The 25,052-nt window shown below is 42.0% G+C and overlaps 1 protein-coding gene across 1 annotated transcript in view; it reads right to left on the bottom strand.

Annotated features, from left to right (window-relative positions):
• chd1 (chromodomain helicase DNA binding protein 1) overlaps positions 1-25,052 on the bottom strand; it is a 43,607-nt gene that overhangs the window by 3,874 nt on the left and 14,681 nt on the right. Inside the window, exons 11-33 of the mRNA XM_080419712.1 lie at positions 24,055-24,271; positions 22,974-23,063; positions 22,114-22,304; positions 20,879-21,067; positions 19,254-19,416; positions 17,872-18,024; positions 17,626-17,697; positions 16,962-17,111; positions 14,214-14,362; positions 13,362-13,458; positions 12,800-12,895; positions 12,082-12,246; positions 10,819-10,979; positions 10,196-10,237; positions 9,975-10,108; positions 8,429-8,567; positions 7,689-7,839; positions 6,926-7,048; positions 6,061-6,204; positions 5,137-5,388; positions 3,371-3,505; positions 1,263-1,441; positions 159-258 (exon numbers count right to left, since the gene is read on the bottom strand). Coding sequence (XP_080275838.1) covers positions 159-258; positions 1,263-1,441; positions 3,371-3,505; positions 5,137-5,388; positions 6,061-6,204; positions 6,926-7,048; positions 7,689-7,839; positions 8,429-8,567; positions 9,975-10,108; positions 10,196-10,237; positions 10,819-10,979; positions 12,082-12,246; positions 12,800-12,895; positions 13,362-13,458; positions 14,214-14,362; positions 16,962-17,111; positions 17,626-17,697; positions 17,872-18,024; positions 19,254-19,416; positions 20,879-21,067; positions 22,114-22,304; positions 22,974-23,063; positions 24,055-24,271 — 3,292 coding nt within the window. The remainder of the gene's footprint in view (positions 1-158; positions 259-1,262; positions 1,442-3,370; positions 3,506-5,136; positions 5,389-6,060; positions 6,205-6,925; positions 7,049-7,688; positions 7,840-8,428; positions 8,568-9,974; positions 10,109-10,195; positions 10,238-10,818; positions 10,980-12,081; positions 12,247-12,799; positions 12,896-13,361; positions 13,459-14,213; positions 14,363-16,961; positions 17,112-17,625; positions 17,698-17,871; positions 18,025-19,253; positions 19,417-20,878; positions 21,068-22,113; positions 22,305-22,973; positions 23,064-24,054; positions 24,272-25,052) is intronic.

Here is a 25,052-nt window from a genome sequence, read left to right as displayed (position 1 = left end):
TGTGTGCACGCGTGCATGTGGGGGGTCTCGGTTTTTGTTAGATGTAAGAAGTGGGTTCCAAGGTAAAAAAGGTTAGGAACCACTGCCGTAAACCATGCTGCGACAGAATTTCATTACAGTTAATCAATTCTCTAGTAGTGTTTTTTTGGCTTGCGTACCTGGGCGTTCTCTTGCCGTTTCTTGATTGCGTGCTTGTACAGCTTGTGTAGCTTCCTGGCGTCGAACTCGGTGAATTTCGAGACGAAGATCCAAAGGTTTCTGTGAAAGACAAAGTGCTGCATGTTGAGTGGACAGAGAAATGGAATCTTGAGTAAATCGGCCGTTTATGGGTCATTCGATTCAGTACTTCCAGGGACCATTTGTCTTTTTGGAACGATTCAATTTTGTAAACCACATTCTTTAATTCAGTACGGCTGAGATAAAGATGAAACACAACCACAAAAACATATTGAATATATTGTCGCTGTCGGATAGAAACCTTGTCCAACAGCTTACTTTCCAGGAAATGGAGGAAAAAAAAGAACCCGTGTTCCAATGGATCCAATGTAGTTATTATTTAGTCACAAGGCTCTTGTTCATACTTTTCATTGGTTCAATATTTATAAAACCCACGGACACACTTTAAAAAACCTTTGACAAATAGAGAAAGTAGCTGATCTACAAGCTCATAATGTGTCAAATTGCGACACGTTGTGAGCTTGTAGATTGGCTACTTTTTCGCGCCAGTCTTGTACGACTTAGTAAGGTATTAATTTATGAAAAACGAAATGTCTAAACATGGAGATACAAGGTTTCCACTTGAAAGCAACAATATTTATTAACCCATTTAGACCGGGAAAAACATTTGTGCAAATCTTTGAAAATATTTTTTTAAGCGAACATTTGTAACTCAAATCTTTGGTCCCTGGAACATCATGTTTTGAGATAGGGGGGGTCCGCGGCCAAATACATATCATTTTGGGTGGTCCTTGACTTGAAAAAGTAGAAAAAATGAAAGAATCATGTTTTTGGCCACCGACCCCATGAAAATATGTTGTTCCAGGGACCCCCAGAAGCAAAGATTTGAGTTAAAAATGTTGTTAAAAATATATATGTATTCAAAGATTTGCACAAATGTTCAAGATTTTCGAAAAATAGCCGATATCGGCTATTTTTGAATAGCCCAAAGTAAAATAACGGTTATAGTTCAAATCTAAAATGACAGATCGCGTTCCCGGATTGAATGGGGTCAAAAGTCAGGAATGTTTAAGAGAGGTACGTACTTCCTCCACTGTTTGATCTGCTCGGGGTTGGTGTATTCCTTCAGACACTCGGTGATGTGGTCTCCTATCTTGATGAGACACTGCCGCGTGTGTTCCAGCTGCTCTCGCTCCGACAGGCCTTTCTCCGGCCTGTCCAGCTGTTTCAGGGCCGCTTTCACCGGACGCATGCGCTCCTTACACTGAAAACACAATGAACGACACGGTTAGGAGCTGTGTCTAGAGTTGTTCCGATAGCGATACCAGTATCGGTAAAAGTTGCCAATTATTTAACAATAATTAATGGATTTTTTTGTATTTATTCCTAGATCAGTGGGTCTCAAACTTTTTAATTTCAAATGGACCCATAAGTGTCCATTTGCTTCCATCTATACACTCTCACAGTTACACGCCTGTAAGGGTCCATTTGGAACCCCCTCAAGGAACCATGAGAACTGATATTTTTTTAATTACACACTGGTATCGGTACTCGGTATTGACCGATACACGAGTTATGGGTATCGGAAAGGGGAAAAAATGGTATCGGTTAGGGATGCAAATTATCGATTAATTCATTAACTCTTACCCTGCCAGAGTTTTTTCAGAACAGTCTGTAGCCTCTGCCAGGGTTTTGAACGATTTTGGTACCTTTTCGCATAGCCACAAAATATTTTTCTCCAGTATGATTGATCCCCAGAAATTTTCTAATCACAGATGAGATTCAGGTGTGGTTTCACAAATGTCAACGAGGTCAATTTGACCTTGTTGTCATGTGTTGTTTGATGTTTGAAAATAGCTCAAAACCAGTAGTTTCAAACCAAAAAACATTGTGAATTGTTTGTCCGTTTCAATTTTAACATTGAAGTGGATGGAGCAGCAAATCTTTGGAAATTTTTATCTCCTTATTCGTTTGGAATATCGAAAAGGTGTCAATACTAAATAATTAGAGAATCTTTTTAGATTTTTTTTTTTTTTTTTTTTTTCAGGACGTTTTTAAACGTCTTTGGCAGGCAACAGCTAATTTCTCAAAGACGTTTATAAACGTCTTTGGCAGTTATAGAGTTAATTGATAGTTGATAACCTTATCGATCGATTAATCAATTAATTGATAAGCGACGTCTTTTAGGACCAAAAGGAGAATTCATGTCCGAAAACCAAAAATGAGTGCAGAAACATAATTGCCTTGATGTAGGCAAACTCATATTTGATATCACACACAACATACCTGTAACTTTCACTAGCCAAAAAAGAAAGTAAAAGCGAAAAGGTAAATTCTTAACGGCAATTAATCGATTATAGATTAATCGTTAACATCCCTAGCATAGGTACATCTTTAGCTGTGTCCACAAAGAGTGTTATATATCATGTCCCTCTGAACACATGCACGGGACAAGACACCTGTGTTCAATGATCGTTAGCCTGTCTCTCCAACCCTCTGCATAGGAAAGTGACTTTTGGGAGCGAGCTTGAAGTGCGCAGGACAAAAACACTGGACTTCAAGAGCGCTGAGACGTGATGCTTGGCCGCTAGGAAGAGGAGCGCTCCAGTGAGTATTTACCATAGAAAGCATGGCAGGAAGCACTGGTTCCTCAAAAAAACACTTTTCTGAGGCCCTTTACAAAAGAGCTAAGAACAAATAAATGGCAAAGGGATTCTCTCATTCTTTTATCCCTGCATTAAGGTATTGGTTCTCAAAGTGGGCTCCGGGGACACCCAGGGGTCCTTGGGAGAGTTCCAGGGGGTCCCCAGCAATATTAGTTAATATAGCATCACAATCATTTTAACCACCAATCCATATTTTATACTTTGGCTACTCAAAAATATTCCCTTCTGGGGGTGCCTGGCACAAAACATTCTCAGATGGGGGTCCAGGGCCAAATACATATAAATGTGGGGGTCCTTGACATGAAAAGGTTTGAGGACCACTGCATTAAGGGACCACACATCAGTCTGGGCTTTTTCATGTTTAGGTTTGATTCGATCATTACTACACTGTACAAATGAACAGGTTTTGAACAACAAACCTATTTAAAGAGGGAATGGGGAATTATATATCAACTTGGGCATTTTCAACCAACCATTTCAAACTCTCAACACAGTGAAAGGATTTTGCACATGCTCGGTATACGTACCACGCTGAAGGTCTTCTGGTCGAGTTCCTCGGATTCTTCGGAAACGGCAGAGTTCTCACCGACGGCGCTGACGAGGACTGGCGGCCCGTCCGACGCCTTCTTGGCTTTGTCTCGCGTCTCAGACTTGGCTTCCATCTGACAGAGAAACACACGGGACACAGAGTGTCATGGAACTAGCCTGGGAAGCATACCTTTTCGGGTCTATGATCCGGTCGGGAGCGGAAGTAACCCTACGTCACCAGGCGCGTCATCAGGCGGCCGGATGGGCATATCCGGAAAGACTTCACCCCAAAATAGGTCCGTCCGCGGGCCTACCTAATAAAATCCTTGATGCGCAGAGTTTAGCTTATTTTTTAAATATAAATGTGAGTGTACTTCCGGAGACTATTTAGCGTCTGTCTACCTTTATTATCCCACGGGGAAATTCCTCCGAGGTGGAAAGACTGGTGACGCAAGGTTATCATGGAACAGGTTGAGGATATTCAAGGACCCTTAACACATTGGGTGCCAAAACCGTATATATACGGTTTTGCGCATACTAACGTTGAGTGCCAAAACCGTATATATACGTTTTTTTTTTTTTATTTATTTTTTTTTTTTCCTTCACAGCAACAGGAAATATCACTCCTACAAGATTTAGACTCCAATCCACCTCCTGGTTAACTTATGACTTCAAAAACCTGTATCTCGGCTCCTGTGCACTTTTTTTTTTTACAATGTTCATTTAACTATTTTGAACTGGCTGCAACTATGGAATGGATTTCCGAATGTTTTAAATTTTTTCCCCCCGATTGTACGAGACCTGTATGTGTGTAATGAGGGGATCACCGTGAGGACGGTGATCACTGAAAATATTTTGTGACTACTTGAAAAAGGTTCAAAATGTTTAAAAAGTCCTGGCACTCAAAGTATAATATTTTAATAAACCTCTGGCACCCAATGTGTTAACTCTGACAGCATATAAATGGAACCAAATGGACCCGTTTTGTAGGCTACACTGTCAAGAGTTACAGACTTGTAAGGGTCAATCTAGAGCCCCCTTAAGGAACCCTTATGAGTCCCTGGACCCCACTTTGAGAACCACTGGCTTATAGCATTGGTTCTCAAAGTGGGGTCCCGGGACCCCCAGGGGTCCTTGGGGGAGTTCCAGGGGTACCCACCTAAATGATGGATAGTTAGGAACTAAATGGACCCTTATGGGTCTGGAACTCTGAGTGTACAAATGCAACCCCATGTGTACACTCAGTTATATTAACATTGATTTTACAATATAAATTGGGGTCCCAGAGATAGAAATGTAATTAAATGGGGGTCCGTAGCCTAATATGCATGTCAAACTGGGGGTCCTTGAAATTAAAATGGTTGAGAATCACTGCTAGAGCCGTAAAAATCTTCTCTTAAGGGAGTCCCTGAGGCATATCTTTTCAAATGGGGGTCTGCGGGCTAATAAGTGTCAATTTGGGGGTCCTTGACATGAAAAAGTTTGAGAACCACTGGCTTATATGTAGGACAGCTAGTAGGAGTAGTACCAATAAGTGTGTTTTGAAGAAAATGCTAATAGGTGGAAAAACTAGCTTGGCGGAAAAGGCAGGGCCTTATATGGAGAGTTGCGACATGATCCAAGGAATCCAGGAGGGGACAAAATGATCGTGCACAGACCTGATGTTTAGGGTTGGGATCCGGAAGAACGGGATCCAACATTGAGGAACCGGAATCGGTTTATCAAGGATAAAGGATCCCAACCCTAGCAGTGTTGTGGTGTCTACCTTGTCGAAAACGTCCTCTTGTTTAAAGGCAGGCAGCTCGGGAGGCTTGGCGTCTCTCCTCTCCTTCGTTTCCTTCCTCTCTTTCGTTTCCCGTCCTTCCTCTTTCTTCTCCTTCTTCACCTCTCTCTCCTTTGGCTCCCTGTCGTCCGGCGGCGGCGAGGCGGCCGAGTCTTCGTCGCGCTCCTCCTCTTCCTCGGCCGGCCTCTCCACCCGCGCCCTCCTGGCCGGCAGCCTGACCGGTGGCGCCGCCTCCTGGGTAGGAAGAGAAAGAGCAAGATGGCCGTGTTAACAGGTTAATATGAGTGGAAAGGTAATCAAACAAATTGATTTGTTTTTAAATAATTGATTTTGAAAAAATGTAATGCAAAAGCAAAATTAGCAGATTTAAAAGCTCACAACACAATGCAATGTGAGCTTATAGATTCACATCTATCACTATTTTAGCTTGACACCATTATACGACAAAGCATAAAACTGAGGTGGTTAATCACACTAATCAATTTAGTTAATAAAAAAATATATATTTAATTTTTTTTAGTCGATTTGTTGCAAAAATATTTGATAATTCGATTAAATAAATACAAAAGTAGTCAATTGCATAATTGCTAAGAAAATTATTGATAGTTATTAGTGATGGGGCACAATGTAAAGTTCAGTGTTCGAATGATTTCGTTCATGTTCACGGCAATGATCAGTTCAAATGATTCGTTCACGTTCAACGTTCAGTAGTGGGCATGAACTAAAGCCTGAACCTAACAGTTTCAGGAAGTGAACTAGTTCGTTCACGTTCACACCAAAGACCGAATCATTTAGAACGAATCGTTCATGAACGTCCCATCACTAATAGTTATAGCCCTAAAATTGTTGTACACAACTTGTCCAAGCGGCTAGCAGCGCTCTTGGATCCCCGGATGCTTCACGTACCTTTTCTTCCTCCACATCCTCCTCTTCCTCCGACCTCTTGTCAGAGGGCGTGTCTGACGACGGACTCTTCGTCACCTCGTCCGTCTTTGTGGGTTTCACCATTTTGGTCTTCTTGCTGCGCGGCTTCCGCTTCCGCGAACTCACCTGAAAGAAAGACACACACACACGTTCAGGCTCTCCCTTGGCTGGCAGAGGGAGTGTAGCGCCCAGGATTACTTAGCCAAAATGGGTAACAAAATCGTGGGATAATAAATAAATACATTAAAAAATTAAAAAATACAGCTCAGTATTATGTTATCATATTGATAACTGAACATAGACAATTAATGCCACTAATTCTGAGTTCAGTTTCCAAATAGACACACACAGACGCCTGTGTGCCTACACAGGGGTGTGCGTGCGCGCACACAGACGCGTTTTCGCCATTGTAACCATTTTTGGCCTTTTTCTCGTATGACGAATAGCAAAAATGGCAGATCTATAAGCTCACAATGTGTCATGATGCAATGAGCGGGCCCGTGGTCCGCCAGCCAAGATTGCATCAGAAGACCAACGGCCTACACCATAACTTCCTCTCAATGACTTGCTGTTTCTGACGATGTATGTTATGACCCGTTGCTATGGTGTCTGCTGCAATGTTTAGACTTTTGGGGGAAGCAACAACACACACACACAAACAGATAGACAGACAGACACACACAGAAAGAGAGCGAGTGAAAGAGACAGAGAGAGTGAAAGCGAGAGACACCATATACCTCGTCCCAGTGAATGGACCAGGACACCGAGACAGATTGAGCCCCACACTCGAGCCGACTGGCTGAGTCCGTGACGTTTGAGGTGAACGAGCGCCGCAGGGTGTACTTACAGTCCCTGCTTGTCTCTGAGCTTCCTTCTTGGCCAGATCCCTGCTGAGTAACTTGATGAGGTAGTCTGCTCTGGTCTGCAGCTGCTTGGCTTGAGGCTTCTTGTCCGGATCGTCCGGGAGGAGCTGAGGTAGCAAACACGACATCAACACATTATTAACCCAATTAAGACCCCCGAGGCCGATTCTACAAAATGCCTTTCTATAATCAGCAGTTCTCACACTTTCAAGATTGCTCAAAATGTTATTTTTTTTATAGCAGATCAGATATACAAGCTGACAGCGCGTCGAGAGCTTGAGCCATCTGATCTGCTATTTTTTAATAGCCAATGCAAAAATCTAAAATTACTTCCCGGTTTTAATGGGTTAAAGGTAGGATAAGTGATAGTCTTGTGTTAAATAACTATTCTGGTAGTAATCATTGCTGTGGAGTGTTTGTTCAGTCATAGGGGTCTCTCCAGCTCTTTAGTAAAACAGAAAATACATTTACAGTTCGGGACACCAATGTTATCCAATTAGGAGAGAGACGTCATACAGGATACCGAATACACACTTGACATTGGTTAAGTGTGTGTGTGTGTGTGTGTGTGTGTGTGTGTGTGTGTGTGTGTGTGTGTGTGTGTGTGTATTAACAAGAGCTTGTGACTAAATAACAACTAAAATCGGATTCATTGGAACACAGGTTCTTCTTTTACAGTTCCTGTAAAGTAACACAAGGTTTAAAACCGACAGCATCCTTATACAAACAGTGTGGCGCTGATCGAACCTTGTGTGTGAGGTTGAGGTCGGGGTCCATCTTGATCATCTCCCAGCTGCCGTAGCCGTACTCATAGATTCCTATGAGTAGGCTGGAGTCGTTCTCCTTTCCCCAGTCGATGTCAAAGTGGGCCGCCTTCGAGTGGCAGGGAATCATGTACCTGCAAGAACCAGCGACACCACATCAACACTCCAGCTTCTAGTTCCATTACGGGGCTTACATTTTTTTACCAGTGAATTTTCAAAACTATTCCATAATTTGGCCACCACATTTTACCCCATTTCCACAACTTTCAGAGAGCAGTTTGGTAAACTGCATAACGTTGCTGTTGTGTTTTTTGTAAATGAATGTCCCGATTCATCACACTGCATTGTCCCACTAAAGTAGCAAAAACAGCAGATCTATAAGCTCACAATGCATCACGGTGCAATGCGCTGTTAGCTTTCAGATCCGTTCTTCTTGTCACGTGACATCCGCATAACTTAGACCACACTCACGCAGCACAGCGCTACATTTTACATATGTTGTGTAATGTTAGACGTATGTTTTATGAACATAACCAACAGTCAAAAAGAATGCATGCATTCAAAAACAGCCGAGCTACAAGGTCATAACTAACAAGCTTTTTAAAAAAAGAAAATATATTGAACAACTGTTTTCATACAGATGGATGGAAATGACTCAAACGATTATGTGATTGTGATTAAGTGATTGTGATTATGTACTAATTGTGTGACGGGTGTGGTTACCTCTTCCTCTCGTCGGGGTCCGAGGGGATGGCTTTATGGAGTGGAGCCAGCTCCTCCTCGTGGGAAATCACCAGCTTGGCGTTCACCTGCACCCCCGAAATCCTGAACGTGGGACCTTTCACCTTCCCTCGTCGACCCCCTGGAGAGAAATATGGAAACAAGAGTTTAAAAAATCGGAGAAAACACACATCTAAAACACACCATGAGATGGTTTCAGTTGGGCAGCTACCAATTAAATGTAGATTAGAATGCCGTTTCTCAGTGCTCGGGTGGCGCAGTGGTAAAGTCCCAGCCCACCACCACGGAGGTTGTTGGGTTCGAATCCACCGTGGTGCACCCAAGCTTCGTCGAGTGTCTATACGAACACAATTGGTTCTGGGGAGGGAAGCCGGGCGGGGGAGGGTGATATCGGTCATTGCGCATATTCCTACGGGCTGGGGGCGGCACCTGTCAGCGGGGAGTGTTGGGGCGGGAGGAGTAGGACGAAGGCTCTACGTCCTCCCGGTGGGGGCTCCTCACTGGCAGGTGAGTCAGTAGGATACGACAGCAGTGACAACACACTAAATGTGTGTGGGGAGGAATCAATTGGCACAACGACTAAATTGGGGAGAAAAAAGGGGTAAAAAATAATTGGCTACTAGAGAAAAAAAGAATCCGGATTTTACAGTGTACATTGTCCCAGAGATAAAAACAGAAAAAATTAGTATCAGATGGGGGTTTGTGGCCTAACGCATATCAAACTGGGGGTCCTTCAAATAAAATTGTTGGCAAATCACTGAAAACTATACTGGAACCCCAATCTACACTGTAAAGTCCTCAGTGCTTATTTAACTGTAACAAATGGAAACTATTTGGACCACTCCTGGTCCCCAGACCAGACGTTGACGACGAGTGGATCAGAATGTTTGTAAACAAAAGTGTAGAGCGGTATTTCCGGGTAAAATGTCTAATGGATATCTACAGTATAAAATGAAGTTTCCAGAACATTAGCTATGTCTAGTTTGTCAACCTGTGGATATAATGTCTAATAGTCAATAACACTATCATAAGTGTCCTGTCCTTCCAGAAATAAGGTTAATGAATAATAATGCTCCTATGTGACGCAATCAGCGTCAGCTAAACCGGAAATACAATTTTGGTTGTGGCGATGTCATGACTAATAGAGCAGTGATTTTCAACCTTTTTCATGCCCCTAAATATATTGATATATATTTTGCCGTGGTCCCCCGTCTGAAAATGTTTTGTGCCCGGGACCCCCAGGAGCAAATATTTGAGTTAAAAAAAATATATATTCAAAGATATGCACACATTTTCAAGATTTTTCAAAAATAGCAGATCTACAAGCTCATAGCGCGGCACCCGGTGCCGCGCTATGAGCTTGTATATCTGCTATTTTGGAATAGCCAAAGCTAAGTGGTTAAAATAATCGTGACGCCATGTTAAATAATCTCGCTGGGGACCCCCCCCTCCCCCCCAGGAACACTGGTTGTCCCCCGACCACTGGTTGAGAACCACTGCTATAGAGCGTAAAGGTGTTTTCACTGACCCGACGTCTTCTCAGCGCCGCAGGGGTTTTCCCGCAGCGTTCTCAAGCAGCCGTTATGAACCGTTTCTGCCAGCCGCTTCAAGTCGTGCTCCGACTTGTCCACCAGCTCTGCGTCGCGCGCGATGGCGTCCAACCTAAGAAAACAAAAACGGAGACCCTTAGCGACGTGTTAGGCAAGTCGGAATGTGTGAGATCGTTCTCATTCGGTCGTCGGGACTTACCGTTCGAGAGGCCCGCCGAACTTCTTGTAGCTTTTCACAAATCTGTTGAGAGATTGACAAATATTAAAGAGATAGTTCACCCAAAAAAACTATTTTCTTTCAATTACACTCCATGAAGCATTGAATTCAAGGAGATTTTTTTGTTTTTGTCGCATTCCTAAGCCAATAATTTGATTACCGGCGGAAAGATGCTAATGTATCCGGTAGGAGACTCAAAGAAGACTACACCCGGTCATCAAATTATTGTCTCAGGAATGCGACAAAAACTAAAAAATCTCCCTGAATTCATTGCTTCATGGGGTGTGTAATTGATATAAAATAGGTAATTTTTTGAGTGAACTACTCCTTAAAAAGACAAAAACGCAATGCAAAAACAGAGAGAAGTCTGTCTTGGGGAATGAATTCAAAAGCAATACCCATAGATAAAAGCAAATAACAAGTTTTAAAAAAAGTTGTGTTAGGCCAACTCCCAATCTATGATTAGGGAGCCCCCTACCACACTAGTTTCCTAAACTATTAGACTATTAAACTGTATATGTGTTTTGGTATTATCGTTCTTGCTGGCCTCTGTAGACTCCAAATGATTTATATCAGTCGTGGGGACTCAGAACCTGAATGAATACCTTCGGATCTCAGCGTCGCTGAAGCCCTTGATGTTTTCTCGTGGGATGGTCCGTGGTCTTCCTCGCTTCTTGGGCCTCTTGCGGTCCGAGGTCGAGTCACTTTCGGACCCCGAGTACCGCCTGTTCCTGCTCCTCCTGCCCTCGTTCCCGTTAAATTTCATCTGCGAAAGAAAAATTGGTCCGATCATTAGCAATTACAACATGCAAGCCATAATTCTGATTTAGTCCCGTTTGTTTACATTCATTTACGTGTAAAAAGTGTCATTTAGAGATGTGTTTGTCCATACTATGAGTGAAAGGAATCATGTGGTTCCTCCGTCGCAGAGCACGGCCAAATACATATCTAAAAGGGTTTTCTAAATCCTAACAGTTTGTTGCTATATCAGTGGTGCTCCAACTTTTCCATGTCTAGGACCCCCCAAAATTTAATGTATTTGGCCGCGGACCCCCCATCTCAAAATATCTAGTTCCAGGGACCCCCAGAAGCAAAGATTTGAGTTACAAATGTTCACTTTAAATTAATTAATTAATTAAAAATAGCAGATCTACAAGCTCGGCACCGCGCTATGAGCTTGTATATCTGCTATTTTTTAATAGCCAAAGTATAAAATAATGGTTAAAGTGGTTGCTTTTCCCGGTCTTAACACATTCCATGCCAGAGTTTAATATCATAATGTACTCACCAGTGCCAGCGATTTATTGTTGTTTTTTTCACGTCGCCACAGACATCGCTAAATCCGTTAAAATCGCGCGTTCAACTGTTTGTAAACACACAGGGGATCTGTGTGAGACGCCCAGCGAAGACCGTTTCGATCTGCGATCCGCCATCTTGAAGCTACAGCGGTTTATGTTAAACAGCGATCAGCGATGAGAAAAACAACAACCGAGAAAATGGAGATTTAGTTTCCGCTTTAGAGTGGAGGCGGATGGGAACGGATATGGATAATTCCGTTTCCGGTGGTGCTACAATGAAATGTGTCGTGGCGAACAAGGCCTACAATGAAATGTGAACCTGCGAGTAAAAAAGAAAGAAAAAAAAGACCACTTCGCGTAGATTTACACGACGGGCACGCTGCGCTGCGTAGATCGACGCGATTAGCACTCAATGTGTTAATGGGGTTAACACAACTGCGTCTCATCAACGTTGAGCCAAATCGGGAGCCAAAATCAAGCTTGAACAATCCCGTCTTGTGCACCCGCACCGAGTACACGAGCAGCCCATTGTCAACGAGACAATATCAGATCTATATATATATATATTACCTTTTTGGCACAGTTCCTCATGCGTGGCAGCAGGTAGATGTCCTCCAGCTCCTTCTGTCGCTCCTCCTCCTCCATCCTCATCCTCTGCTCCTCGGGGATGATGTCGTCCCAGCCCCTGTGGTTGTGTTCAGGGTCCTCCTCCTCCATCATGGTGAAGTTGGCCACCTGCATGGAGGGGACACGTCACACAACCAAGAGATCAGCCCTGAGCCCAACGTCCTGAGTCCCACTGGGGGACTTTTGATTCCGTCTTTTTTTTACCCATTCAATCCGGGTGCCGCTCTATGAGCTTGTAGACCTGCTATTTTTTTGAAAAATCTTGAACATTTGTGCAAATCTTTGAATATATATATATCTTTAAAGCAAACATTTATAAAATATTTTTGTTCCAGGGACCCCCAGAAGCAAAGATGAGTAAAAATGTTTGCTTTAAAAGTATATAAAGATTTGCAGAAATGTTCACGATTTTTCAAAAACAGCAGATCAAGTTCATACTAGCACAGCATGAAGTGAGGCGCTATGAGCTTGTAGTCTGCTATTTTTTAATAGCCAAAGAAATCTAAAAATCATTTAATGGGTTAAGCATGCAGCCAAGCAATGGGAACAATGCGGCTTAGAAACAGCTCTTTGCAAAGTTATGTTTTTTTTTTTTTCTCCAGGTGACAGGCAACAGAACGCTACTCGGTAGAGCAACTTTAAATTACTCAGATGTGTTTACCTTGAACTGAGACAGCAGTTCCTCTCCCACAGTGGAAGGACCCGGGTCGTTCTCTCGCGTCTCTGCTCGTTTCAGGATCTCATCAATGTCCATTTCCTAGGATGTGTAAATGTATTACAGTTAGGGCTGTGCAAATAATGACATTTTACCAATATTGATTATTACCAGAGAAAATATCTAGAAATATCAATAGCATCAAGTATACATTCACTATATGCTACAAATGTAATAACCTATTTAAAAATATATGAAATTGGTTATTTATCGTTCAACAAAGTGTAAATCAGGCTTGAAACTACAGTGTGTCCTTCATATTTACACACACTGTTTTCAGTTGAAAATGCATGTCTAGTCATTATTAGTCACTGAATAATAATATTCAACCTGTCGTGAGCTTGTAGGTTGGCTATTTTTGGCGTGCGATGAAATATTAATCAGGCTTACGCTCAAGGGAATATTTTCAATGAACAGAAAAGTCACAGACAGTCAATAATAGACGTCTAATACCTAATCACCTCAATAATATGATGCAAGATTTATCAATATTTGATTGTCTCCAAACCTGAGGTTCCTGCTCCTCCCCCTCTGGCTCTTTGAAGAGTTCCTCCGCGCCAAACTTCAAAATGGCCGACAACTCCTCCTTGTTGAACGGCGTTGCACTGTTATGAGACACATAGTGGTGACACGTTAACTTTATACTCGAGCTATATACAATACATACAATGTCTTGACCTCATGCCTAGATAAAACGTTATATATATATATATATATATATATACATACATACATACATACATACATACATACATACGTATATATATATATATATATTTGAATATTTTACAACATGGTTTTGAATTTCCATTTCTGCTAACCAGCAATTATATACGCTTCGACTAATTTGATTTACAGTAGGATAAAATTTATGAGGCGGACATCCGTTTCTTCACATTGTCAGAGCTTCCGTTGCACAGACTGCATGGTGGAAGCATTTGGAAATTGTGACTATGTCGACACTAAATCCCCATGAATTCAAATTCAAGATATATATATGTAGTGCCCTTCTAAGGATTAGTTAAGACAATTTAAGGACCTGTAACTTAAGGACCTATGGTCAATTCCATTTTTATTTTGTGGCAAAAAGCCGCTGCAACATTGCCTGCCACAGGAAAACAGGAAAATAATTGGCAGAAGTATGATTTTGAGATGGAGAAACTTATCGGTCCTATGGATTAAAGCTAAATAAAATCCCCAAAAGTCCTAATATGCGATTTGTGAAACAGTGTGACGTGTTGTAAGCTTATAGATAGCCTTTTTTCGGTACATAGCATGCTTCCATAGAGGACATGCTGACTTCTATGGAACCCAAACGAGGCGAATGAGAACTTTAATCCATGCGGTCCTCCATAGATACCTCGATGGAGCGGCTCCGGTGTGCAGCACGGTCTTGCCGGTGGTGTCCATCCTCTGGATGACCAGGTGGTCCAGCACCATCTTCTTCTTGGCTCGCTCTATGATCTCCTCCTCCACCGAGCCCTTGGTCACCAGGCGGTAGATGTTCACCTGGAAGATGCATCACTCAATATTAGTCCTTTTAACTAATGGGAAAAGATGTCTTCCTCCCTTTTGTTCTGACCCCCGGCCACACACTGGAATTGTTGGATATGGGTCTGGCTGGGGACGATTCACTTTTATTACATTTGATTACTATTCTTGTTAAAAAAACAGTGGTTCTCAATCTTTTTTTGAGTTCTGGTCCACTAGCACAAGGGTTCCCAAACTTTTCAGGCCATGACCCCCCAAAATAATCATATTTTAACTGGGACCCCCCCCCCCCAACCCTGACAAGCACTTGGAGTTGTCGGAGTGGAGGCATTACATATAGTTTGACTCGGTTCCACATTTAACTGCTGTGAAAATAGCTGATCTAAAATGCGAGGAGTGACTAGGATATTTCAAACAATCCTCAATAAGAAGACATAACGCAGTCATTATTTCCTACCTCTATCGCTGCTGTGGTGAGTTTCTAATGGATCTACCTCTTATTAACCACATTAACCATATAGTGTCCCTATTGTTGCAAACATTCGACAGAAATGGCCAATCTACCAGCTCACAACACAACACCTTGTGTGTTTTCAGTGAAGAGATGTTGTGTAGAGGGAAAAAACGGAAGGGGGGCCTAGCACAGACCCCTGGGGGTAGGCCCGTCACAATTATTACATCATTATTTGAGGTGTGTTGTACGCTTGTAGATCAGCCATTTCTAGCAGCTAAAAAGTACGACATTATTAAATGTCAGTCATTTCTTTGTATATTTCAGTTATTTGTGTGACAATTAACTGTCAACTTAAATGTGCAATCGTGACAGCCCTACCCTGGTTGGAGTATATGCAGTTTAACTGGATAACAACCAGGCTGTTACCCACCGGCTACAATCGCAATGCAGAACTCTGGTATAGAAGAATTGCCGCCAGAGCCAGCGTTATGTAATGAAGTCGTGGTTGTAATCCGACTACTGTCTCTCTTGCAATACCTGACGGACCTGTATGGACCCAGCCCTAGTAGGCTATGCTAGTTGCTTAGCCCATTAAGACCGGGAACGCATCCGTGTCATTTTAGATTTCTTTGGCTATTCAAAAATAGCAAATGTGTGCAAATCTTTAAATATATATATTTTTTTATTTTGTTGAGATTTTTTTTTTAAACTCAAATCTTTGCTTCTGGGGGAACAAAATATTTTGAGATGGGGGTCCCATCGAAATACATATAATTTTGGGGGTCCTTGACATGAAAAAAAGTTTGAGAACCACTGATATATAGCAACATACGTTTATTTTTTTACTGTTAGGATTTAGAAAACATTTGTAGATTCCCCAGAAGCAAAAATTTTAGTTAAAATGTTCGCTTTGAAAAATATATATATTCAAAGATTTGCACAACTTTCCAAACGACGCGCGCTATGAGCTTATATATCTAAAATGACACAGCCGCTTACCCCGGTCTAAATGGGTTAAGCGACCACAAACCTCTGCACCCAGGGATTATAGACATGGACCCCTGGGGCTAATACCCAGGGGCCTCCGACCTCGGCTATTTTCGTCCAAGAGATTTAAAGGAGCATTTCACCCCTGGAAGAACTCAATGTTAATAATATTTGTAGTAGAAATTTGAAATTTGCACCCTATGGCCAGAAAAATATAGAAGTCTGTGTGTTTAACTGGGGTTTGACTGGACTGCTGCATTACTACAATGACCATAATGCTTTGGGGCACTGCCCTTCCTTGTGGGGAGGGGAGGCTGCGTGGGGGTATGGTCTACATTGTAGTCAGGAAATAAGGTGAGATAAAGAGACTATGAGTCAAATGACTCATAGTCTCTGAGGATATGGATACAAATCTAAAAATACAGATAAAACAACAAAAAACACACCAGGATCATGTTTATGGGTCCTAGATAAAAATAGGGGTTTGATGCAAGATCGGCGAAATGTCCCTTTAATTGTAGAGTGAAGAAAACAAGCGGGCTAAATATTGGCCAACGTGGGACCCTGCTCAACAACATATAAGGGGTTTAGTTTAACCCATCAAGACCGGGAACGCATCTGTGTGTCATTTTTTGATTTCTTTGGCTATTCAAAAATAGCAGATCTACAAGCTTGTAGATCTGCTATTTTTGAAAAATCGTGAATTTGTGCAAATCATTGAATATATATATTTTCAAAGCTAACATTTTTAACTCAAATCTTTGCTTCTGGGGGGTCCCTGGTAACGTATTTGAGATGGGGTTCCGCAGCCAAATACATATAATTTTGGGGGTCCATGACATGAAAATAAAATAAAAGACCACTGATATAGAAACATATGTTTTTTGGATTTAGACATTTTGTAGAATCCCCCAGAAGCAAAGATTTTAGTTAAAATGTTCGCTTTAAAACAATATTCAAAGATTTGCACACATTTTCACGCTAATTTTTTTTTGCAGATCTACAAAAATAGCAGATCTAAAAAAAAAAAAAACATAGCAGATCTACAAGGTCATAGCGCTATGAGCTTGTAGATCTGCTGTTTTTGAATAGCCCAAAGAAATCTTAAAATGACACAGACTTGCATTCCCGGTCTAAAAAGGGTTAAGTGGTCGATCCGTCGTCGTGCGTATATACCTGTCTCTTCTGTCCGATGCGGTGGGCCCGGGCCTGAGCCTGCAGGTCGTTCTGGGGGTTCCAGTCCGAATCGAAGATCACCACAGTGTCGGCCGACGCCAAGTTGATGCCCAGGCCGCCCGCCCGCGTCGACAACAGGAAGCAGAAATCCTGGGCAGGAAGAGGGGAGTTAACGCACCTCGGATCAAATCAAATCCAAAAATAATACTCCTCACTGGCAGGTGAGCCAGTAGGGTTCAACAGCAGTGACAGTGGGGAGGAATCAATTGGCATAACAAGGGGGTAAAAATAGTAGGCTTAAATTAAAAAAGATACAAAATTATTCAATAAAAGGCGGCACTGGAGCAACGAAAAAAATATATATATATTTCGATGTCAGATTACATCAGGACATGACCTGACGAAGATGTAATCTGACATCGAAAAGTTGTGGTTTTTTTTCTGTGCTTTGCACCCAGCTATTAGCAGGATGCAAAGCACAGAAAAACAACGACAATGTTTTAAACCTTTTAAAAAGGGCTCCAATCATGCAAGTTGCTCCAGCGCCTTCTTTATTCAGTTATGTGTCCTCTCCTGAGACCGGATCAGCCTGATTTCGGGTTGAGGTGCGGTGGAATATTCCTTTAATGAAGAATAATAACTTTCCACTGTGTGTGCCTCTTACCTCAGAGCCCTCGGCGTTGAAATGATCCAGTGCCTGTTTCCTCATCTCGCCCTTGATAGAACCGTCCAATCTCTGGAAAACAAACATCAACTCATTAAATCACTGGTTCGGTTTGGTCCATAACAAATCTTATAAAGGGACAAAATATTTCAAGATGCCACGGCCAGTTACATATGAATTTGGCCCAAAAATGTGTCATGGATGAGGCTCTAGTATGTATTCTAACTCACTCGGTTAGCCACTCACCTGGAATAGGAACTGTTTGCTCTTGAGGTAGTCAGCCAGGATGTCCAGCATGCGAACCATCTGAGAGAAGATGAGAACACGATGTCCTCGCTCCTTCAGACGCACCAGCAGCTTGTCCAGCAGCACTAGCTTCCCACTGCTACGAATCAAATGCTGTAAACACAACGCAACACGTTAAAAACCAGCTTCCCACTGCTACGAATCAAATGCTGTAAACACAACGCAACACGTTAAAAACCAGCTTCCCACTGCTACGAATCAAATGCTGTAAACACAACGCAACACGTTAAAGACCAGCTTCCCACTGCTACGAATCAAATGCTGTAAACACAACGCAACACGTTAAAGACCAGCTTCCCACTGCTACGAATTAAATGCTGCAAACTGTAGAGGTGTAACGATAAAATATCGTATTGTTTGACTTTGCATCGTATCGAATCGTTTTGCAATGCAAATAATCGCATCGAATGGTTTTGCAATGGAAATAATCAATTTAATCGATACAAGTACTTGTGCGTTGTATTTAGCAATTTTAAGAAGGAAAAAAAGAGAAAGAGGGGTTTAATTACTTTTCCATTGCATATCAGTACACTTGGTTTATCGATAAATGTGTGTGTTCTCTGTGTTCACATCAAGGTGTGGGTTTGTCCATGTGTGTTCAAATACAATGTCCATATATTTGCCAGAGAATCACTGTGTTTGATTATCTATATCCATAATAATATTTCTTTCCTTTAAAAACCTGCACATCCACACGTTTCACACAGATTAAAATGTTTTGCTAAATAGTTACTGTACAGATTTTAAATCATTGAATCGTATTGTATCGCCATGAATGAACCAATATCGTCCATGTATCGTATCGTCAACCATGTATCGTGATACGTATCGTATCGCTGTTAAGATGTATCGTTACACCCCTACTGCAAAGTAACGTGTTCCACTAGTATCCGAGGTTGGAAAAGTAAACCAAGTACATTTACTCAAGTACTGCACAATGTTTGAGGTACTGGTTCTGGAGTGTTGTGCATTTTGTGAGACTTTATTTTCCTCCGCTACATTTCAGAGGAAGACATTGCACTTTAATCTGACAATGCAATGCATTCAGATTGTTTGAGTTTTAAATACCTGAACGGAGCTAATCAGTCTGGATTCTACTATGCAGCCTACTATAATGCAGGACTTTAATGGAGTGCTTTTTCATTATCACAATGCCACATGCACAGTGCCATCTTTTGTTGCTAATGTTTCTCTAAATTGTAATATATATTTATGTTTTTACTTTTATAAGCTAATTCAAGATCACTTTTTTTGTGTGGGGGGGGGGGACAATTAGACGCAAGATAAGAGTTAAATAATCCAAGGCGTATATAGAGACAGACCTGTAGTGCCTCTGCTCGGCTGTAGAACTCCTGGTCCTCGCCGGGTGGTTTGATGAGGTAACAGTGATTACAACACTTCTTCAGCTCCATCATGATGTTGAGGAAGCCTGAAGTACTGCCTTTCCCTTTACTGAGAGCCTTGTAGTTCCTGGTCAAAATCCACCTGGAACACACGCGCACACACACACACACACACACACACACTTTGTGTTAATTCATTAAAAAAAAATGGAATGGTAGTGTTGTACATGTGGGTCTAATGTCTGTGTCTGAATAGATCATACCATCGTATGGTAGTGTGTTTCTTACGTGTAGGGGTGCCACAGTTAACTCACTCACTGCGAAGGACGACTTATGACGACTTTTTTGTTGTTGAATTTTAATATTTATTTTTTTTATTTTTTCACAAAGAACCAGGAGATAACGTGACCCCAAGATTTACTGCTCCATTCACTTTCTGGTTAACTTACTTTCTAATTACTTACGGCTCCTGTGTTTTACTATGTATTTTTGGCGAGACATGCTATTTTCAACTGGGTATAACAAGCAAACGGGAGGTCGCCCATTTTTTTTTCTTTTTCACAGAAGCACAGTGAAACCCTCCGTGATTAGCAACCATCAGGGGATCGATCATACTGGAGATAAATATTCTGTGACTACTTGAAAAGGTAAGAGAATCGCGAAAGATTGCTGGCAGTCAGGGCTTTATTTATTTATTTACTCTGGCAGTGAAAGAGTTAATCAAACTGTGTAGTTGAAATAAATATAATTTAATCAAATAATGAATTAAGTAGGTTGGAGAGGCTTATTGTCGCAACCAAAACCGTGCTACTCATACGCCTAGTTTGCGGTGCCCAGGATCGAACTCATGACCTTGTGGTCCAATGGCGAGAGCTATGTGTACATGTGTTATTTTCTCCTTTTTTTGCACGACACCCAGGTATAAAAATGGGGTTGACTGATTTGGTGAGCCTCAAAAGACCAAAAGCCTAATATTACCCCCGGTCAAGATGTTTGGCTTTAGTGTCCCTTCTCACCAGTGGTGGAAAGTAAGTAAGTACATGTACTCAAGTACTGTCCTCAAGTCAAATGTTGAGGTATTTTTACTTTATTGGAGTATTTGCAATTTTCTGCACTTTGACTTCTACTCCACTACATCTCAGAGGCAGCAAGTGTACTTTTACTCCACTACAATTATTAGAAAGCTTTAGTTACTAGTTACTTTGTAGATTTTGATTATTATTACAAAACATACATTGACCACTTCAACCCTATATACATTTTGGCCATTTGAAAATAGCCGATCTAAAAGCTCGATGCGACGCATTGTGAGCTTGTAGATCGGCCATTTTCAAATTATTTTTTATACATTTGAAAACTTGTGAAATGGGACAGTCTCCATAATGAGTACCTTCTATTTTTGCCACTTTAAGTACATTTTGATACCAATACTTTTGTACTTTTACTCAAGTATATTTTGAATTCCGGACTTTTACTTGAAACGGAGTGTTTCTACATTGCAGTATTGATACTTCGACTGAAGTAAAAAAAACAATTTCCACCACTGCCTTCTCACGTGGGGAGACCTGGGGTCGGAACCTCAGGGGGCGCAGCGTTCCACTTACTTGTAGTACTGTTTCTGGATGGCGCTCATCTCCACGCGGAGGATCTGCTCCACCTTGGCAGGGAGAGACTTCTCCACGTCCTTCTTGACCCGGCGGAGCAGGAAGGGTTCCAGCTCCTTGTGCAGGCTGGCGTAGCCCGAGTCCCTGCCTTTCGCGTGGTCATCTTCAAACTGCTCCCAGTGGTGGAACCTGGAGAACAGCAGCACCACCACCGGCGGGACACGTTTACAACCACACATCCAACACGGGGTTGTTCGAAAAGTCTAATAGGCTCTATGCACAGCAGCCATATTGGAAAGAAATTGGGCCTCTTCTTACTTCCTTCACAGGTGTTACCAATGATACTAATGAACGCTCTGCTCCATTCTGGTCAGGGTGCTGATATCGTGCATGTTGGCTCCCTAGAAACACTCCATTTCGGTTCCCAAATGGCCCCTTATGGTGGGTGTGTAACTCTGAGAGTGTACAAATGGAACCAAATGGACCCGTAAGGGTCCATTTGGTTCCATTTGTACACTCTCAGAGTTATGGGGGTCCTTGAAAATAAGACAACCACTATGCCACACTAAATGGAACAGAGCCTTAATTAGTATCATTGGTAACACCTGTGAAGGAAGTAAGGAAGGGGCCCAATTCCTTTCCAATATGACTGCTGTGCATAGAGCCTATTTGACATATCTGTCGCTGTCGGGTGGAAACCTCGTCCAATGGATCCAGTGTAGTTGTTATTTAGTCACAAGTGCTTGCTAATACTTTTCAATGGTTCAATATTTATAAAACCCACAGACACACTTACCCACTTTAACCCATTTTGGGGCGGGAACCCCTATTTGTAACTATACCTTTCAGGACGGGAAACCTTTTTTGGAGTTGTTATTACTATGTACAGCACTATATAGCAATACATTTGTTGTACATTTTTTTAAGTTTTTCAGAAAACGTAGGTCAGGATTAAAACTATATTTAAAAAATAACAGATCTACAAGCTCACAGTGTGTTGCTTTGCGACACGTGATCTTGTCGATCGGCTATTTTCGCTACTTTTGAACAACACTCTTGTACTGTTAAACTAGACTCTATCCTTCAAAGTTGAAACGATACAAGGTATCTGCCCGACAGCAACATTATACTCGTCTATACTTACATTACAATGCAAAATGTTGGATATCACCCTGAGCCCAATTCGTGCAACATTACTTTCAAAAACACCATTTCAAGTGGAAGTATTGTCGTACTTTTCGGGCATGATGAAGTGCAGCAGGGACCACAGCTCTTTCAGGGAGTTCTGCAGGGGCGTGCCGGTGATCAGCAGCCTGTGGTTGGACTTGAAGTCCATCATGGTCTTGTAGAGCAGAGAGTCGTCGTTCTTCAGACGGTGAGCCTCGTCCACGCCGATGAACGCCCAGTTCACATTGCCCAGGAATGACTGCGGAGACACGAGGCGACAATTTGAACTCGCCACCGAAAGGTTTTGTCGGGCAAAGTGACAATGTGTGACATTGCTCTTTAATGCAGTGGTTCTCAAACTTTTTCATGTCAAGGACCCCCAAATTGACACTTATTAGCCCGCGGACCCCCATTTCAAAAGATATGCCAGGGACCCCCATAAGAGAAGATTTTTTACGGCTCTAGCAGTGATTCTCAACCATTTTAATTTCAAGGACCCCCCAGTTTGACATGCATTAGGGCTACAGACCCCCATTTAATGGCATTTCTATCACTTGGACCGCAATTTATATTGTAAAATCTATGTCAATTTAACTCTGAGAGTGTACAAATGGAACCAAAATGGACCCTAACAGGTCCATTTGGTTCCATTTGTACACTCTCAGAGTTACAGACCCATAAGGGTCCATTTGGTGCCTAATCTATCATTTAGATGGGGACCCCCTGGAACTACCTCAAGGACCCCTGGGGGTCCCCGGACCCCACTTTGAGAACCAATGCTTTAATGCGTTTATCTCACCGCGTGTCAGAAAGTGCATTATTTCAAGCATTTAAGTTCAGATATAATCCGAGCCGCACCACAGCCACCAAGTAAAACAGTGAATTTCGAGCCCTGGGGTTTGACGGTGAGGAGAGCAGCCATACTGACCTTGTCTTTGAGGAGGATCTCGTACGTCGTCAGAAGAACGTTGAACTTTAGTCTCTTGTTGTGCGCGTGTAGCCACTCATGCGTTCGGATCTGAAATGAAGACGGGATAAGAATATGTAAATATTACACAGTTTGCAAACATACATAGTATACATAAACTATAGGAAAAAATAAGCCCGCAAACAATGAAAGTGCGTGGTAAACTGTATTCATCCTTACAATAGGCTACTTTGTCATACGATGAATAGAGAAAATAAATAAATACATGTAAAACATTTATAAAATAATAATAAAAAAACTCTTCCAGCCCAAAATGTTGAAAAATAGGTTAATGTAAGCTCTATAGTGGTAGAACGGTACGCAGCGGGGGATTTTTTAACACCACAAATCTTGTATGGGGGGTCCTTGGCATAAACTATTTTCAGCTGCAAAATACACATTCATTTGGGGGTTACAATTACTACATAATCTCCTAATTGCAATTATTTGAGATAATCGCAATTATTTTGCATAATCATCATAACCGTTTCCATGTTTCCAACATTTTCTCAAAATAGCAGATCTACTGCTATTTAGTATAACATCATTAAATGTGTCAGTAATTTCTTTGTATATTTAAGTTATTCATATCTGCTCGGTGCAATTTCTAACGTTCAATGCAAAAAAAAGAATCGGCAACTTAACCCATTAAGACCTGAGGCCGATTCTTACTAATGTCTTCTAAATCCTAACCTAATCATATGTCTCTATATCAGTGGTTCTCAAACTTTTTCATGTCACAGACCCCCCCAAAATGATATGTATTTGGCCGCCGACCCCCATCTCAAAATATTTTGTTCCAGGGACCGCCCAGAAGCAAAGAGTTAAAAATGTTCGCTTTAAAAGAATATAAATATGTTAATTTGCACACATTTTCTTGATTTGTCTAAAATAGCAGATCTACAAGCTATTTTTGAATAGCCAAAGTGTAAAATAATGCTTTTTTTTTGCTCAAATAAAAGAAAATGACACAGATGTGTTCCAGGTCTTAATGGGTTTAAGTTTGCAACTTTGCATTGATGACAGCCCTGGTCTAACGTACCATGGTCCTGCTGCTGATGTCTCCCAGGTAGACGACCACGTTCATCTGCGGGGCCCACAGCTGGAACTCCCGCTGCCAGGAGGTCAGCGTGGACAGCGGGACCACCACCATGAAGGGTCCGTACAGCTGGTGGTCGTGGAAGAGCAGGTCCAGGAAGCAGATGGTCTGGATGGTCTTGCCCAAACCCATCTCATCTGCCAGGATGCAACTGTTACCTCTGGGGGAGGGGAGGGGAGGGGAGGGGAGAGGAGAGGAGAGGAGAGGAGAGGAGAGGAGAGGAGAGGAGAGGAGGGGAGGGGAGGGGAGGGGAGGGGAGGGGAGGGGAGGGGAGAGGAGAGGAGGGGAGGGGAGGGGAGGGGAGGGGAGGGGAGGGGAGAGGAGAGGAGAGATTACTTTAACCAGTGATATATAAATCAATACTGCAATGTAGAAGTTACAAGTAAAAAAGTCTGGTGTTCAAAATGTACTTGAGTAAAAGTACAAAAGTATTGGTATCAAAATGTACTTAAAGTACCACAAGTAAAAGTACTAATGAAATGTTTGAAAATAGCAGATCTACAAGCTCACAACACGTCGCGATGCGACCTGTTGAGTCGACTTACTTGAGTACATGTACTTAGTTACTTTCCACCACTGACTTTAACCCATGGGTCTTCAACAGGGGGTCTGGGACCCCTAGGGGGTCCTCAGAGTTACTACAGGGGGTCCGCCAAATCTTTGTGTGATATGATATATTTTTTTACATTAACCACTTGAACCCTAGCACCCCTTTTCCTTAAATACAAATACATTGGACATAAAAAAGACAATAGAAATTTTAAACTAGTCATTAAGCTACTACTAATATAGTAGCAGTAATTAAAGCGGGTCATGTTTGCAATTGTAACAGCTGAAATCAATAATATATCAGTATTCCGATATTAACCTGCGGGCCGCATTAAGTGAAGGTGGGGGCCACATGTGGTCCCCGGTTCTCCAGTTGCCCATGTATGATTTAA

This window comes from Gymnoscopelus braueri, assembly GCF_963280865.1.
Source record: "Gymnoscopelus braueri genome assembly, chromosome: 22".
Taxonomy (NCBI): domain Eukaryota; kingdom Metazoa; phylum Chordata; class Actinopteri; order Myctophiformes; family Myctophidae; genus Gymnoscopelus; species Gymnoscopelus braueri.
Note: the sequence above shows the minus strand (reverse complement) of the source record. Positions and strands in the feature narration are given on the sequence as shown.